Source organism: Otolemur garnettii, unplaced genomic scaffold (genome assembly GCF_000181295.1).
Source record: "Otolemur garnettii isolate 467f Iridium unplaced genomic scaffold, OtoGar3 scaffold00089, whole genome shotgun sequence".
Lineage (NCBI taxonomy): Eukaryota > Metazoa > Chordata > Mammalia > Primates > Galagidae > Otolemur > Otolemur garnettii.
The window spans coordinates 1,787,128-1,804,045 of NW_003852484.1; the positions used below are offsets into that span (position 1 = coordinate 1,787,128).

Consider the following 16,918-nt stretch of genomic DNA (forward strand, 5'->3'; position numbering starts at 1 on the left):
TTTGTTTTTAGAGTCAAACTTTTTTATTTTTATAAGCAAACAATCAGTCACTATAAAAGTCCTTTAAGTCTCAGATTCTGAATATTTGTTAACATCAAAAGCCAAGAGTAAATAAATGCATAAATCGAGTAACAATGAGAAAAAAAATGACCAAAAACAACTGATTTTATTAGAGATAAGTAATGATAATGATGGTGATGATGATCAAAATAAATCATTTACCTTCTTTGTTGAGAGCAAATAATATGAAAAATAAGAGCAAATTAAATCAAAGGAGGAACCATATTTGAAACATGTATGTGCAAAGATTAACACTGATCATATATTGCAATTAAAGCAATCATCAGACCTACAGGCATAGTTCTAATGAGATGTTTGACAGGGAAAGCCCTATACAAGTATCTCTCTGGTGGCAGGTGTTGTGCATAAAACCTTCAGTACCAAAAAAATAAGTAGTGAAATCATGGAAGCTTACTGACTGTGCCAAACAGTATCCAAGTATAATTTCAGCTGTTATAAATTTGTGGGTGGTTGTAAAATGGTTATAAATTTTGTATTACAATAAAAAGTTTACAACCATTAACCTCTCATGGCATACCTATAACACATTCTGCAATGGCCATGGTGGGGACCTCAGCTTTAAAGGGCCATAAAAGGCAGAGAAAGATTAAGTAGTAAAATGCATACTACAGACTATATTTGATGATACTCAAGCTTTTTAGGAAGGCCTATGGCACAGTGTGGATTTGAGATCAACCTTGGGGATGTGTAGTGTTTGAATAGATGAAAGAAGGAAGGCCGTCAAGCAAGCTGCCTAGAAGTAGCAACACACTGAGGGAGAGGAGAGGATCGAGTACTGTTAAGTGGTGTGAGACGGTGTTAATTGTCAGATATATCACTTCTTGGAAAGTGGCCAGAGTAAATAGACTATGTTGGACATTTTTTTTTTAATGGAGAAACATGATTTCTTAAATTTGCATTTTCTTTCTTTTTTTTTCTTTTTTTTTTAATTAATTGATAGCTGTGTACATTAATGCAATCATGGGGTACAGTATGGTGTTTTCATATACAATTTGAAATATTTTCATCAAACTGGTTAACATAGCCTTTATGTCATTTTCTTAGTTGGAAATTTTTGTTGGCAAAGAGTAGCAGCAAGTTTATAGTTTAAAATTATCTGTATAGGCCTCATGAGGTGGCTCAAGCCTATAATCCTAGCACTCTGGGAGGCCAAAACGGAAGGATCACTTGAGCTCATGAGTTTGGGACCAGCCTGAGCAAGAGCAAGAACCCCTCATCTCTATTAAAAATAGAAAAAATTAGCCAGGCACCATAGTGGATGCCTGGGTGAGGCAGGAGGATCACTTGAACCCATGAGTTTGAGGTTACTTTGAGCGGGACTGATGTCACAGCACTCTATCCCAAGCAACAGGGGAAGACTCTGTCTCAAAAAATAATAAAGTTAAATTACATCAAATTAAATAACAAAAAATTAAAATTTTATGTATAAATCATAGAGAACCTTGAAAGTCAGCATATGACTGCCATTTCATGAGCAGGACCCTCTGATCTATTAAAATCAGCCTGAAAGATAGATCTGGACATGTTGGACAGGAGGGCCAAAGAATGATTCCAGACAGGAGACCAGTTAGGAGGCTGTGCAGTAAAGATGAGGGGCTGAACCAGAGGAAAAGGAGTGAAAATAGAAGGGGATGAATTTGAGACACATTTCATAGGAAGCAGCAATGGGATTTAGTAAGATTCAACAGATTGAAGAGAATGAATGACTCCAGGCCTTTAAGGCCAAAGGACTAAGAGAATGGGAGTATCATGTTTAGAAAAGAATTTGAGAGGAAGATTGGCTGGAAGACAGATGATGAATCCTAGTGGAGAAGCATCCACTCTTCTGCCACTGACTATGTGTGTTCAAATCCTGCCTCTGTCAGTTATTAGCTATCATTGTAAAAGTTTTATTCTCGGCTCAGCTCCTGTGGCTCAAGTGGCTAAGGCACCAGCCACATAGACCTAAGGTGGCGGGTTCGAATCCAGCCCGGGCCTGCCAAACAACAATGATAGCTGCAACCAAAAAATAGCCAGGCATTGTGGCGGATGCCTGTGGTCCCAGCTACTTGGGAGGTGGAGGCAGGAGACTCGCTTGAGCCCAAGAGTTGATGGTTGCTGTGAGCTATGATGCCACAGCACTCTACCCAGGGGGACAGCTTGAGGCTCTGTCTCAAAAAAAAAAAAAGTTTATTCTCTTTATTAGTTTCATCATCTGTAAAATGATGATAATACAATCTACCTCATAGGGATATGCTGAGGATTAAATGAGAAAATACATATAGAATACTTAGCCCAGTCCTTTGCCCTTAAAAGAAATTAACAGAGGTAATGACTTTTAAGGGAACAACAGACTGGTGAGAGGAGAAAAAATTGTAAGTAGTTAAAGGACAGAGCATTGAGAAAGGACAGTGGGTACTGGCAATTTACAAGAGAGTCATTACCCCAAAATGAAGAGAGTTCATGGAAAAATTGTTAGAAAAGGCAATGGGGTAGAATAAAGACTTTACTCATGTTTGCTCTATACTGACCAAGGGCTATCATTGTTATTGTTGGAGCCTTCTTTAATTAGGGTTGGGCCATCTTTTCATTTACATGAGGTTACCTGAGAATTCACAATAGAAGCCTTACAATTGCACAATAACTAAAAAATCCTGTCAAAATATTTGGAGGCAGTAAAATGGTGCAGCTCCTGTGGGAAACAGGGTAGTAGTTCCTTAAAAATTAAAATGCAATTACCATATGATCTAGCATCTACCCAACAAAATTGAAAACAGAGGCTTGAACAGGTATTTGTACACCTGTAGTCACAGCAACATTATTATACAATAGCCAAAAGGGAGAAAGGTCCAGCCATTGATGGTTGAGTGGCTAAACAAAATGTGGTACCTATAACAGAATATTATTCAGCCTAAAAATAAAGGAAATTCTTTGTGCTAAATGAAATAAGCCAGTCCCAAAAGGACAAACATCGTACGATTCCACTTTTATGAGGTACCTAGAATAATCAAATTCATAGAAACAAAGCAGAATGGTGGTTGCCAGGGGCTGGAGGAAGGGAGAAATGGGAGGATAGTATTTAATGGATATGTTACCCAGACCCCACGTTTCTTCCCTGCTTTTTATCAGCCACAGAAAAAGAATGTCCAACTGGTAAAGCATTCAGATTTTAATTCAGTGGCCAAAGAATGGAGAAGGGGAGGAGCTTATGATCTAAAGGCACCTTCTCCCTGAGCAAAGAAAGGTGTAGGAGTTTTAAAAAGTTAGATACGGGATGAAGAAGGTGTGTAAGCATGTACAAGGTGGAGTTTCAGATGCACAGACACAGTTCACATATGTGCTTCCTCATATGTCATGTGTACATAAAATGACAGTGAGTCTCCCGGGGAGTGATTAATATATTGATAGTGCATTATAATATGTTAATGAGGTAAAGGTAACTGGAGGTCATTTACTGTGATCTGCACCTGCGCTTTGCACAGGTCTGGACTTCCTCCAACATCCTGCAGAAAGTCATGTGGCTGTTTGTTTTTTGAAACAGAGTCTCACTCTGTTGCCCTCGGTAGAGTGCTGTGCTATAACAACTCATAGCAACCTCAAATTACTGGGTTCAAGCAATCCTCTTGTCTTAGCCTCCCAAGTAGTTGGGACTATAGGCACCTACCACAACATCCGGCTATTTTTAGAGACAGGGTCTCACTCTTGCTCAAGCTGGTCTCAAACTCCTGAGCTCAAGCAATCTACCTGCCTCTGCTTTCTAGGATTACAGGCATGAGCCAGTGTGCCTGGCCCCAGGTGTCTAATTGTACCATTTGGGTGATCTGGTGTGCTTAAGCCGCTGTGCCTCTAGATAAAGAAACTAAAGATAAATTGTTAAGGAGAAGGAATAAAACTCTTAAAAGTTTCCATTTGTTGGGGCCATCTTGGTGGCAGGTACGGAGTTTCAGTCAGTGAAAATGAAAAAGTTCTGGAAATGGATGATAGTGATGATTGAACAACAGTCAGTGTGAATGTACTCACAGCCACCAAACTGTACAATTATAAAGGTTAAAATGGTACCTTCTATGTTATGTATTTTTACCACAATAAAAGAATATATATATATTATTTTGTCCACAATATGGACAAAATAAGGCACTACTGTTGGCTAGATAAAATGGATTGAAAAGTCATTAGAAACAACTTATAACAGTAATTTTTATGAAATATTTCACACATATAAAATAAAACACACAATGTAATCATAGGTATAAAAATAATGAAACAAACATCTAGGCAGCCATCCGCCCAGGTAAGACATAGAACACTGCTAATAGGATTGAGACCCCTGTGGCTTCTCCCTCATGACATGCCTCTCCTTTCTCCACTAGAAGGAACTGCCATTGTAATTTTGCATTTATCATCCCCTTTTGTTACTTTATTATTATTATTATTATTTTTTGGAGACAGGGTCTCTCTCTGTTGCCTGGGCTAGAGTGCTGTGGCATCATCAACTCACTGTAACCTCAGACTCTAGGGCTCAGTCAATCCTCCTGCATCAGCCTCCTGAGTAACTGGAACTACAAGTGCACACCACCGCACCTGGATAATTTTTCTATTTTTTTCTAGAGACAGGGTCTCGCTGTATTATTGCTCAGGCTGGTCTTGAACTCCTATGCTCAAGGAGTCCTCCTGCTTTGGCCTCCCAAAGTGGATTACAGGTGTAAGCCACTGCATCCAGCCCCTTACTCTTTATTACAATATTATAACACCTCGTATACATTTCTGTAACCCTAAACAATATATTGCTTGTCCTCCTAACATTATGAGATTCTTCTTCCATGAGGATATCTATAGCATACTCATTGAAAATTGTGCTATCTTCTCAATAATTGAAACTTTTATCATTATGTAGTGACACTCATTATTCCTAAAAATGAATTTTGCCTTACAATCTCTTTTGTCTGATATTAATGTCCACATCAACTCCTTTGGTTATTATTTGCTTATTTCTATCCCTTTACCTCCAGTCTTTGTGCCTTTATAATATAAGCTATACTTACATTTTAACTGGCACATTTAAGACCATTTCTTTTTATTGTGACTGTACGGATTACTTTCTATTGTGTCATTTGTCCACTTTTCCTATGCTTTCCACACTCCTTTCTTGCCGCCTTTTGGATTGATCAAAGAGTGTGTGTGTATGCGTGCACATGCATGTACAAGGTCGGACAGTTAAGTTCTCAAGCTCATCCTAGAAAAAGTGCTACATGCCTCATTGCTGAATATCACTACAGTAGCAGATGGCCAAGGGGAGTACTTCAAAGGTGGCTGTAGTGATATTCAGCAGTGAGGCATGTAGCTCTTTTTCTAGGATGAGCTGGCAAACTTAATTTTCTAGCCTCTGTGTTTAATACCTTTTCTCCTTTCTACAGAGCTTTGTAAAATGTCAAGAATGCAAGGAAAAAATTTATGCATAATTAACTTTTTACAGAGTCTAAAATTAATCATTGTTTTATCCTCCAAATAAATGAACTATATAAATAAAGTAAAGGTAACACAGTAGCACCAACCTAAGATCACTTTAGTTTCTTGTCTTGGGATTTCCCAACTGGGCTGATGTTGGCATAAATTTAAAACTTAAACCCAGCCTTTGGCTACATATTCTTGGGGGACTATTTCTCCTGTAACAAGAAGGGGCAAGGGAGACAGATTTTGTTGTTGTTGCTTACCCCTACCTGTAGGCAGATATTTTCAGTCCCACTTTTTCACACTGAAGGTATAGTCTGTTGGAGGGTCTCAAGTTAAGGCTAGAAGGGGAGTCCTTTAGTCCAGCCATTTGCTTTTTGTGAGCTCAAACCCTGGTTTCATTCCTCTTTGCCTGGCCATTTATCACAAAGTTTCAAGTTCCTGATGTCTACATTTGCCCCCAAGACAGCCTAATTTCTTCATTTGCTCACTACAATGGATTCTGCTCTACTGTGTCCAGGACTTGAAGATTTCTCTCACGTTATCTCAAGCTTGGCAAGCCAATTTGAAAGTATGTTTACTGAGATTAGTCTGGCATTTAGGTGTTTTGAAGGAGAGCTTTGTAGCATATCTAGTTTGTCCTGTTCTCTACTAAAAGCAGACAAATCTTTTAATCTGTTGTTTATTTGTATATAGAACCATATATCATCTATGGATTTTCATGTTTTGTTTCAATTTGTGCTGGAACTTTTTGAGTGAAAATGTACAAGCTTTTTTCTCTAGTAGAGGAGATAAGAGACACAGATATAAGGAGAGATGGTCATCAATGGCTGCTTAATGGTTATTTTTATTTGGAGATAACCTAATGTTAAATCAAAGAGGATTCACATGTATTTTGGTACAATTCTTACTGCACTAACGAGTTGAGTGACATGGGAAGCTGTTCATGATATGCTGTGAGTAAATTAGTTGTTTTGAATAACCTTATTTTAAATTTTCACAAACATATGTATAAATAATATATTTATATTGAAAAGTTCTGGAAGGAGGCAAATCCAATGTTTTGGGGTGATATTATTTAGAAGATGTATTTGTTTACTTCCTAATTTCGGTTTTTTAAATGAACAGTACTGTCTTCTCTTTATGTAAAGAACTTAACTATTAATATTTCCCACAAAAGGCAGGGATTAGTAAACTGCTTTCTAACCTTGGAGTTTCGTAATAGAATACATGTTTTCTGGAGTCCTCAAAATTGAGAGTGTCAGAGGCTGGATGACCTCCAGGACTGGTATCTTCTTATGATTTGAAGTTTTAATCTTATCCATTTTTTTTCTTCTGAGAACAGGTCAACCAATCAATGCTTCAGACCGACAAGCAAATATGCATCCCGCCGGAGCTGCCGGAATTGCTGAAGCAGTTCACCAAAGCCGCCATCCGCACGCAGCCGCAGGACCTCATCCAGTGGGCTGCCGAGTACGTGTTCCCTCCTCACCTTCTGCCCCCTCGGAGGGCGTGGGGGAGAGCCGGCGGTCAGGGAAAAGTGAGGAGGTTGCCATGGCTGCAGCCAGGGAGTCAGGACTGATTAGCATGAGCTTTGTGATACTCAGATCTTGCATTGCTTCGGTGCTTTAAAATTCACACACCAAATCGGGCGAGGATGGGATGCCCTCCCTAAGCGGGTCAGACCGAGCAGTAGGACGCCAGGGCAATACGCCAAGTGTCCTGGGACAAGCTGCCAGAGGAGAATTACCACATCACTCCCCCCTTCCCGTCCCCTCCCCCTATCCAGATGGAAGGACGGGCTGGGAATCTCCTCCTGAGCTTAGCCTGCCTTTCTTCGTTCTCCTGTCTCACCACTAGATGGCAGAAGTGAATCTGGGGGGCGGACTAAGGTGGCAGTCAGTCTAGCTGGTCACTCTTTAATGAGACACAGACACCTTCCTCCACGGCTGTTAAAATTCGTACTTGCACCCAGCCAAAGACACTGTGGATCTTAGCTTTGGGGAAACTATTGTTATTTTCTTTAGCGTTTCTTTGAACTAATGTGTCCCTGCAATGTAAAGATGCCCACACAGTACAGACAGCATAGGAGAAAGGAGGCAAAGGAGAGTGAGGAGGCCCTGCCTGGCTGAAAACCGTGCCTCTCACACGGGTGTCTCCTGCAGGAGGGACCTCCAGAGAATGCTCAATTGATGGAGCTCACGCAACAATAGCTACTGGCCTGCAATGAAGCAGCTTTACACAGAAAGCCTCTCAGCTATGAAATTACTTCTTAGACAAACTCGCCTGCTTGGAACTGGGGGATCAGGACTTGGGGCAGGAGTTGAGAGCTAACTAGACCTCCCTGACAATTCTCAGGCTTTCACTGTTTGATGATTACCCCTTCAGGTGTTGAAGTAGGAAAGGGGGAGCGAGAGAAGCTGTTGGAAGGGAACCCGTGGGCTGGGGGAAGGGAGAATGTCCTCAGCTTGCTGTTGTGAGTGGGTGTGTTGAGAGGATGGTGGGGAGAAAGCGTGGATGACTTTCGTGAAGGCACGGCGTGTCACCTCAGAGAGGCCTCTGAGAGTCTCTGAGCCAGAGCACTTGTGCTTCGGGGCTGAGTTAGGATGAAGCTTTTGCAAATGAAAGGAAAATAAGCCAGTAGTGCTCATAAAAAGGGAAAAATGGGATTTCTCTGCCTGGTGACGAGCCATGCTTAGTTTTCCATTTTAAATTTTATATATTACCTCTAAGATTGAACTTTAGCATCAGAAGACTAATTTCTTTGGCATAGTCAGACAGACTTTGTTTTACACTGTACAGTACTCTAAAACTCATTTTATTGTTCTTGTACTGCTGTTCTATAATAAGAAAAATGGCATTTCTTGGTATTGCCCCTGACATTTATGGAAGAAAACATTCCACGATTGTAGCCTTCTTGCTCCCATAGTGTATCATGTGCTATAAATTTTTTAGACATCCATGAAAAATCAGTTTGTAGTTTAACTACAATGAAAAAAGAGAGCTTGACCTAAGAGCACTCTCCATCCTATTCAGACATGAAAAGCACTCATCATGTGAAAGTTTTATGTGACTTACAAACCTGTAGCATTTTAGAGAATAGAACTCCACAAATCATTTCCAAGATAAAAATATGTATTTAATTCATTGCAAGCAAGAATTTCCCCACATATGTGCTGTCAATAAAGAAACCACCTACCAGGCATTGGGAAGACATATATTTATTTGTCCTTTGGTAACAACACAAATTTGCAATATATGTATCTAACCATGGAATTGCTCACTCGTGAAGGAAGCAGGTGAATAATTCAGAGGGCAAATTATACAACTGTAGCCTTGTTTCCATGTACTCTACAGAATTTCACTAAAATGTCCAAGATCTTGCTGCTGAGTGTCACTCTATCTAGGTCAGCAGTTCCCATCCTGTGGGTCACAACTCACAGAAACTGTATTAAAGGGCTGCAGCATTAGGAAGGTTGAGAACCACTGATCTAGGTGGTCATGTCTCTGTCCCTCCCATTTATAGCTCCCAAGTCTGGTTACAAAGCCTGAGGCCACACCCTGGACCTGTTTTCACACTGCACCCATACCCACTCCAACTCTGTGTGCAGTGCACATTGTTAATGGTGGCCTTAGAGTATTTCTTCTGCCCTTTCTACTGATGACCTCAGGGGGTGACTGGAATGTATTTCTTTAGTCCATATAGTGTCAGCTCTGCATTGCTATGTGGCTTAGAGATGGGCAGTTTTTCACCCCATCATTGTATGGCTTAGCCCTAAAACGGGCTTTTGGAAAATTCCAGCTAGATTCTTTTTGTACTACCCAGATCTGGAGAAAGTAATGACGAGAAAAAAAGCAGGAAGGGACAGACATTTGTGATTTGGGGATAATCAATAGCTAGGATTTTTATAGAGAGGACAGACCCCGCCATACTCATCATGCCCCGTGTGTCAGCTGCTCACGTCATTCCCTGCTGTAGGCAGCCTCTTTGTATCCTATGCCAATTCCTGAAACAGGACTGTGTACTATTTCCACATTGCCCTCAAACTCTGCCACAAAGCGGTAGAGAACATGTAGATTTTACTGCCTGTTGAGGAAAGACAGAGAAGGTCTTTACTTCACATGTACCGCATAGTATAAGGTTGTTTTAAACTGGTCTTTAGCTTTTCTTGTGTCCTGACCTCCCTTAGTGCCCTGGCAGCCTTCTCTGCTCTTGAAGACCAAGCATCACTACCTCCCCCCAGAACCCTTTCTGACTCACCTCTAGAGCACCTCACTCTCTGCCCCTTTTTATGCAAATCACTTTAGTTCTCTTCCAACTTCTCTTCCCAAGATCACATATACTATACATATGTATACTATGAAAATAGCATATATATATATATATGTATCTCCTTGATACGTGTGTGTGTGTGTGTGACACACTAGGGATAACTGAAAAAAGAAATCTGAACCCAATATCCTCCAGGATATAGCACACCAAACTTTTGTTAGTTATTACAAACAAATCTTTTTATTCCCTAAACATTCTTTGTCTCATAAGTAGAAAGTAACATATTCAGGCTTTCCCCATATATAAATGAACGAAATACAGTGTCTTGCATGGAGGAGCCACTTAACACAGGTTCATTACTCTCTTCCCTCAAAAACGGTAGGCAGATTCCTAAAGCATCCAGAGGCCATTGGAGTATAAGATGCTCCCCCGGCCCTCCGACTTTTTTTTCTTGTAGTTATTTTGGGGCTATGTCCCGTGGAGAGATTCCTCCAGTGAGAGAGCGATCTGAGCGAGTCCCTTTGTCGAACTGGGCAGAGCTGACACCTGAGCTGCTGAAGATCCTGCATTCTCGGGTAAGGACTGTACTGTAGCATCTGGGAGGATGCGGGATGATGTTCAGGCTTGGTGGTGGTGGGACAGCCATTGTCCCCCTGTCAGTCACCTGACCACTTGGTAGCATCTCAAAACTCAGTAAACCCTGGCCTGAAAGTAACTGTTCCCTTGGGGAAATAGGAATAATCTTGAGATAGGCTGTAAGCTGAGTTGTCAGTGGGGTCATCCCAGGTGTCCTGAAGCTGATAGAATGTCCAGAGGATCATGCAATGCTAATGCACTCCAGAAAAGTGTATGCATGTCCCTAGTCCCTTGACAGTGTCTTCTGTACTAATGAAGACCATAATATGATGCCAGTCACAGTTTGGGGAGAGGTATATTGTAGCCCCCCCAGCTGTCTCAGTTGCACACAGCTGAGCTTTAAGGGAAAGCCCTTTCTTCACAGCTCCATCATCCTGCAAGCAGCTTCGAAAATAGATAAGGAGGGTCTGGCTTGAGAAAGTTTTGTGGTTTGGCCAATTCTTAGGAAATGTGGATTAACATCATCATACCTTGGTTTAGAATCCAGGACGGAGTGGTTTGTGGATTCAGAACTGACTTGGCTGCCTACCGTGGTCCCAGAGGCTTAGCATTTCCCCAGAATCAGAGCACCAGGAAAGATGATGCGGTGCTTCACTAGAGGCACCTGTGGCCTGTTGTATTGTTGGCTGACAACCAGCCATTCCTTCTCTCCCTGCTTTTAATACTGAATACCTTGTGCAGTGAACATGGCTCTAAAGTACCTGAGACCAAACAATGATGGGCATTCCAGCCAACCCCCTGTAGGTCAGCCACATACCCCCTATCATTTCTAAGGAAGTATGAGGGATGCATTTGAGGTCTGGCACTAAGAACTCAGGGAAGTCTGGAAGCCAGAAACCTAATGTCCTGTTCTCATTTTACCACGAATTAGTGGTCTCAGCCAAGTGCTCTGCCCCTTGGTTTTGTTTTCAGGCTGTCCTATCTGTTATCATATAGGAACATTTTTGGACTGAAACAGCAGATGATGAAAGCATCAAAAAAACATTAAAATGTGGCATGCCCTAATTCTGACATCTGAAGTTATAAAAAGTCATTAAGTTACATCTCAGTGTGCATCAAAAAGACAACTACCAAACAGAGTCGCCTTGCTGTGTGCAAACTGTCCCTTGCTGTGTGCTCAGAGCACAGGTCTGGCCTGGGAGGTGTCTCTCTGGCCATCTCTCACCTCTTCATCACCCTGTGTCCGTCCCCTGGCCTGCAGGTTGCTGGCAGACTGATCATCCATGTAGATGAGCTGGCCCAGATGTGGAAGGTGCTGAATCTCCCAACAGATCTGTTTAACAGCGTGATGAATGTGGGCCGCTTCACGGAGGAGATCGAGTGGCTGAAGTTTTTAGCCCTCGCTTGCAGTTCTCTGGGAGTTGTGAGTCAGTTTTCTATTGTTCCTTAAGGGAAAATCTCTCTCTCTAGGCCTGGAAGGGCAGCACATCCATACACACAGTCAGCCCTCCAGGTTTGATAATGAGCGTGCCTCCGCTTGACTTCTCCCTCAATCAAGGTCATTTCTGTGCTCATCAGCCAAAAGCAGGAGTTAGGAGGAGAGAAAGGGAAAAACTATCATCAGGCTTGGGGGAGAGTTGACTGAAGTGTGCCTTTTGTATTATTTATGAATTTCAATCATTGCCCTCAGATTTATTTCACTCCACTCCACTCCCTCCATTCATATTCTTAGAGATAACCCAGAGCCGGCTATAGAATAAGATTTCCAGACACCTAAAAGATATGCCAATAGACACATTTAAAAAGGGCTGCAGCCTTATAGAAAACTACTGTTTGATAAATATAATTGGATGCAAAAATCAGACATAAGAAAGCAAGAAGGGAGAGATGAGGCTATTTCTAGACTTATAGTCATGACATCACCATGGATGCAGAATGTTCGTACAAATTTATGTCTTTTCCAAATTTGACTTGTTTGAAATTAGAAAAGCCATTTTCTTGTTTTAAAGAAAAAGATGCTGAGACCAGTTTATATGTCTGCATATATATTTAAAGCTTAGGTATCATATGTGGACTCACTTTTGTTAAACACTTACAATAACTTAAATGAAAATAAACCAAAGGCATGATTTTAACAAATTGAAATGTATAAATATACATTTGAAATATATAAAAGTTTAAGAAGTAATGAGAAATTTTTTGCCTCTGCCAAAACAAAATGGTATGAAAAAGTAGTTTGAATCATTCAAATATCTAAACACAATCTTGTTCTTTCTTCTTAAATATGCTTGGAATACATACTTGACATTTTTGTTTCTGAAAAAATTTAGCAGAAATATTGTAGCCCAGCTTTTCCTATCGGTTTCCCCTACAGCCTTCATCATAATCATTTCTTTAGACAGAAGGAAAGGGGAGGCCATTGGTGTTGGTTTTTCTCGTCATTGTCCTTTGTAGCATTTATATAATGAATAAAATAACTATCTTCCAAAGAGGAGAGGAAAGTGCAGGAGGACAGTGAGTTGTCAATCAAGACTCAGGATTGGGGGAAATCACAAAAAAAGGAAAACTAAAAAATGACACATTAAATTCTCAGAGGGTTACAAATTTATTCATATTACATTCAGAAATGTTGGGGGAAAGATGCCTCTTTATTTTTCTCTATAGTTAATTTTGATCTTGAATCACTCCACCCACAGAGTGGAGAGAAAGAAAATAAATTCAATCCTATTCAGAAATTTCAGTCTGATGCAGTAACCAAAACAGCCTAAAGGTAAATTTCCCAGTCTCACCACACTATCTTCTCCAAGATAGCAGTTGAATGTACAGGGAAAGGGTTCACTCTAGGATCTCAGAGCAGCCAAGTGAAGAGTTTCCCACATTCCTTGGTCCTCTCTGGGACCTGTGGTCTCCATGGCAATGCTCCTATCTGTCTGGTCTCCAGCTGCTTACAGCTGAAGTCTTTGGTTTTCTCCCTTGGATTGGTCAAAGCTGGACAACTGGATCTGGCCCACCTCACTTCTCAGTACTGCTGAGGGCCTCCATGAATCTCTGCTGGATTGTCCTCATCTGCTCCTGGCTTTGGTGGTCTATTTCACTCGCCACTGTGTGAGATGAGATGTCTGATTGTCCTTCCCTTGCCCCCATACTTCACAGTAACCAAAAATGACTTTGGAAATCCAAACCCCAACCCTCCTTCTGCTTAGCCCAGCATGTAGCTGCAAAGTTTCTTCTGATATGCCTTCCTCTATTTCTATTGCCCCTATAAAACAAGGAAGGTGGATTAAATGTTCCAGGGGTTTCTTTCACCCCTAATATTCTATGATTCCATTCCTGCTTCTCTGCTTCAACTGAGACATGCTTAGGCCTACCTTTAGGTAATGCGTGAGCTCCCCAATTCTGAGAAGTCCTGAGATACCTACTTTGCCCCTTGTCATCCCTGTGTAAAAGAACATCTAGAGGTAAAGTCAGCCTGGAAGTTGAGTCTGTGAATAAAGGGTGTCCTGTGAACCCCAGGACCAATACCCTAGACTCATTTGTTTCATGTTGGACTGTTTCTGGGATCTTAAAACTGGAACTGGCCAGTGCTATGATCTGAATGTTCATTCCCATACCCCCCCCCCATTCATATGTTGAAATCTTGACTTCCTAAGTGATGGTACTAAAGAGGGGGGGGCTTTGGGTGAAGATTAGTCATAATGGTGGAGCCCTCATAAATGGGATTAGTACCTTTATAAAAGAGGCTTGAGAGAGCCTGTTTGCCCCTTCTACCATGTAAGGACATGTAGAAGGTACGATCCACATAGAAAGTGAGGAACAGACACTCACCAAACACTAAATCTGCTGGCACCTTTATCTTGGACTTTCCAGCTTTCAGAACTGTAAGCAACAAATTTCCATTGTTTATAAATTACCCAGTCAAAGGTATTTTTTTTTTTTTTTTGAGACGGAGCCTCAAGCTATCCCCCTGGGTAGAGTGCCATGGCATCACGCTCACAGCAACCTCCAACTCCTGGGCTCAAGCGAGTCTCCTGCCTCAGCCTCCCAAGTAGCTGGGACCACAGGCGCCCACCACAACGCCTGGCCATTTTTTTTTTTTGGTTGCAGCCATCATTGTTGTTTGGCGGGCCTGGGCTGGGAATTCGAACCCGCCACCTTAGGTGTATGTGGCTGGCGCCTTAGCCGCTTGAGCCACAGGCGCCGAGCCAGTCAAAGGTATTTTATTACAGCAGTCCGAACAGACTAAGACAGTCAGGGTCACCATATGTGGAGATCTTGGATCCTAGTTAATCCATATTAGAGGCAAGCCCAGGAATTCTCTTCTTCCTTTGCTAATTCGACTATAAGACATGATCTCTGTGCCATATAAAAAAGCCTATTTGGTCCTCGTAGAAGAAGCTAATAGTGGGAATTTCTACTCCAATATTTAATAGGTACATTTAATCCATTCTCAAGCTGTTTTTATATAATATATGATTCAAAATGCTATGGTGGGCCAGGCATAGTGGTGTGTGTCTGTAGTCCCAGCTACTCAGGAGACTGAGGCAGGAGGATTCCTTGAGCTCAGGAGTTTGAGGTTGCTTGAGCTATGATCACACCGCTGCACCCTAACCTGGGTGACATAGCAAGACTCTGTCTCAGAAAAAAAAAATTCCATGGCATACAGACCTGTATTCCTCTTCTCTTTCAGCACTCCTTCCTCTATGGCCTCTCCTGTGCCACTGACACTAATCATAAGAGATGATGTATGCAGTAAATAATCATGTTCACTGGAAGAAATGACATATTTTGTTAGCAAACAATTTGTTTTTAAGCTTTTAACTTCTGCCTGTGAAAATGAGACTCATAAGATGCTTATAGCCTACCTCTCTGAATTAGATACCCATCTGACCAAAAATTCTCATGCAAGAGAATGAAGATCTGTTTACTTTAGACTTATGTGTTTACCAAAAAGCTCCAGACCAAAGAGCTCTTTATCCATTCATCCATTTATTAAACCTTAGAAAATATTTAAAAGTCTTATGAGGGCAATGGGACTTGAAAGTTTATTGTTTGAAGATGGCATTTAGGGCTAAAAGCACCTATATTATTAGTTTTCCAGGGCTGACATAATAAACTATCATAGACTGGGTGACTTACACAATGAAAATGTATTGTCTCACACTTTTGGAAGCCAGAAGTCCAAGATCAAGGTGTTGGCAGGTTGGTTTCTTCTGAGACTTTTGTCATTGCCTTATACATGGCATTTTCTATGTGTGTCCCTCTGTGCCCCATATGTTTGGTGTTTGTCTCTCTGCAAACTAATCTCCTCTTCTTATAAAGATACCAGTCAGATTAAATTAGGGCCCACCCTAATGACTTTGAATGACTTGTCTTCAAATATAATCACATTCTCAGGTTCTGGGGGTTAGGGATTCCATATATGAATTTTAGGGGGAACAATTCAGCCCATAACAGCACCCCCAGGGAGAGGGCAACACAACAAAGGCAGTAGGGGTACAGGGGATTTTTTTGTTTTAGAGAAGCACAGAGGATGAGCTCTGTATGGGAAGGATGACGCTCAGTGTGTGCTTGCAAACCTATCCCATTGTCATGATGACCTCATTTCACAAGCACACCTCACTGCCCTGGCTCCCAGCCTCATGTGCCCATCCTCCTCTGATTTAAGTAGGAGCACCTGGAAGATGTAGTGCTTCACAACAGCTTTCCACGAGCGGACCCCCAGGGCAGGGAAGAGTCAATGAAGGTGCAAACTCCAAATTTCTTTGACATCATATAATTTGTCATTTTAAAATTATTGTACATTCTATTTCACAAAATAATAGTTTGTTAAATATAGGTATATAAAATTTAAATATTAACTCAATTAATAATAGTGTAGATAATGTTCAAATTACTTGCCATCAAGTAACACTAGTCACTCCTAGAAGCAAGGCTCAGTTTATTCACAACCTTATAGTATATACCTTCTGCCATACAGACTTACACGCCTGGGTAACACAGTATGGTTAAGAAGCACCATCTAGACATTCATTCAATTCAGGGACAGGATGAGAGCAGAACAATAAACATCAACTGCCCAGGAAGTCTCCAGCCACGTGGGGAGATGGGGCAGCTGCTTGCCCATGATGGATCTTTCACGACCTAGTCACCCCTCAGGACTGATCTTTCACTGATCCCTGGAGGGTATAGGAGGATGATCTGTACATCATGAGCACCAGTAATGCTGCCCTGCATTTCACAACTCTCTCCTTTGTGAAATTTACTTAAAAGGTAGGTTTATTTAGAGATAGGATCAGTTCTGAGCATGATCTTTTACTGTTCATTTACATACTCCTTTCATTGCAAGGAGTGTTTCTACAGTAACCTTCTATTAAAACTCCTGGCACTTATCCTCCAATGATTTTTCCCTAAGCAATAACGCAGTTTTAGTATTAGTACTGGCTGGTCCTTCTTAGATGGAGCCGCATGTTTTAGAAGAATGGGTTTTACCTTTACGTTTAGTACCATTTTCCCAACATCTGGGACTCTTTCCTCCCTCGGAATATTACCCTTCTCTTACCG

General features: G+C 41.3%; 1 protein-coding gene across 2 annotated transcripts in view; it reads left to right on the forward strand.

Annotated features, from left to right (window-relative positions):
* ROPN1 (rhophilin associated tail protein 1) overlaps positions 1 to 16,918 on the forward strand; it is a 28,148-nt gene that overhangs the window by 10,116 nt on the left and 1,114 nt on the right. Inside the window, exons 3-5 of one of the 2 annotated variants that reach the window (XM_003795073.2) lie at positions 6,854 to 6,981; positions 10,239 to 10,356; positions 11,619 to 11,780. In XM_003795073.2, the coding sequence (XP_003795121.1) occupies positions 6,866 to 6,981; positions 10,239 to 10,356; positions 11,619 to 11,780 (396 nt within the window). In that variant the 5' untranslated portion in view covers positions 6,854 to 6,865. Of the gene's footprint in view, positions 1 to 6,853; positions 6,982 to 10,033; positions 10,357 to 11,618; positions 11,781 to 16,918 lie in introns of those variants that run through there. The other variant, XM_012808416.1, reaches the window with a different exon arrangement.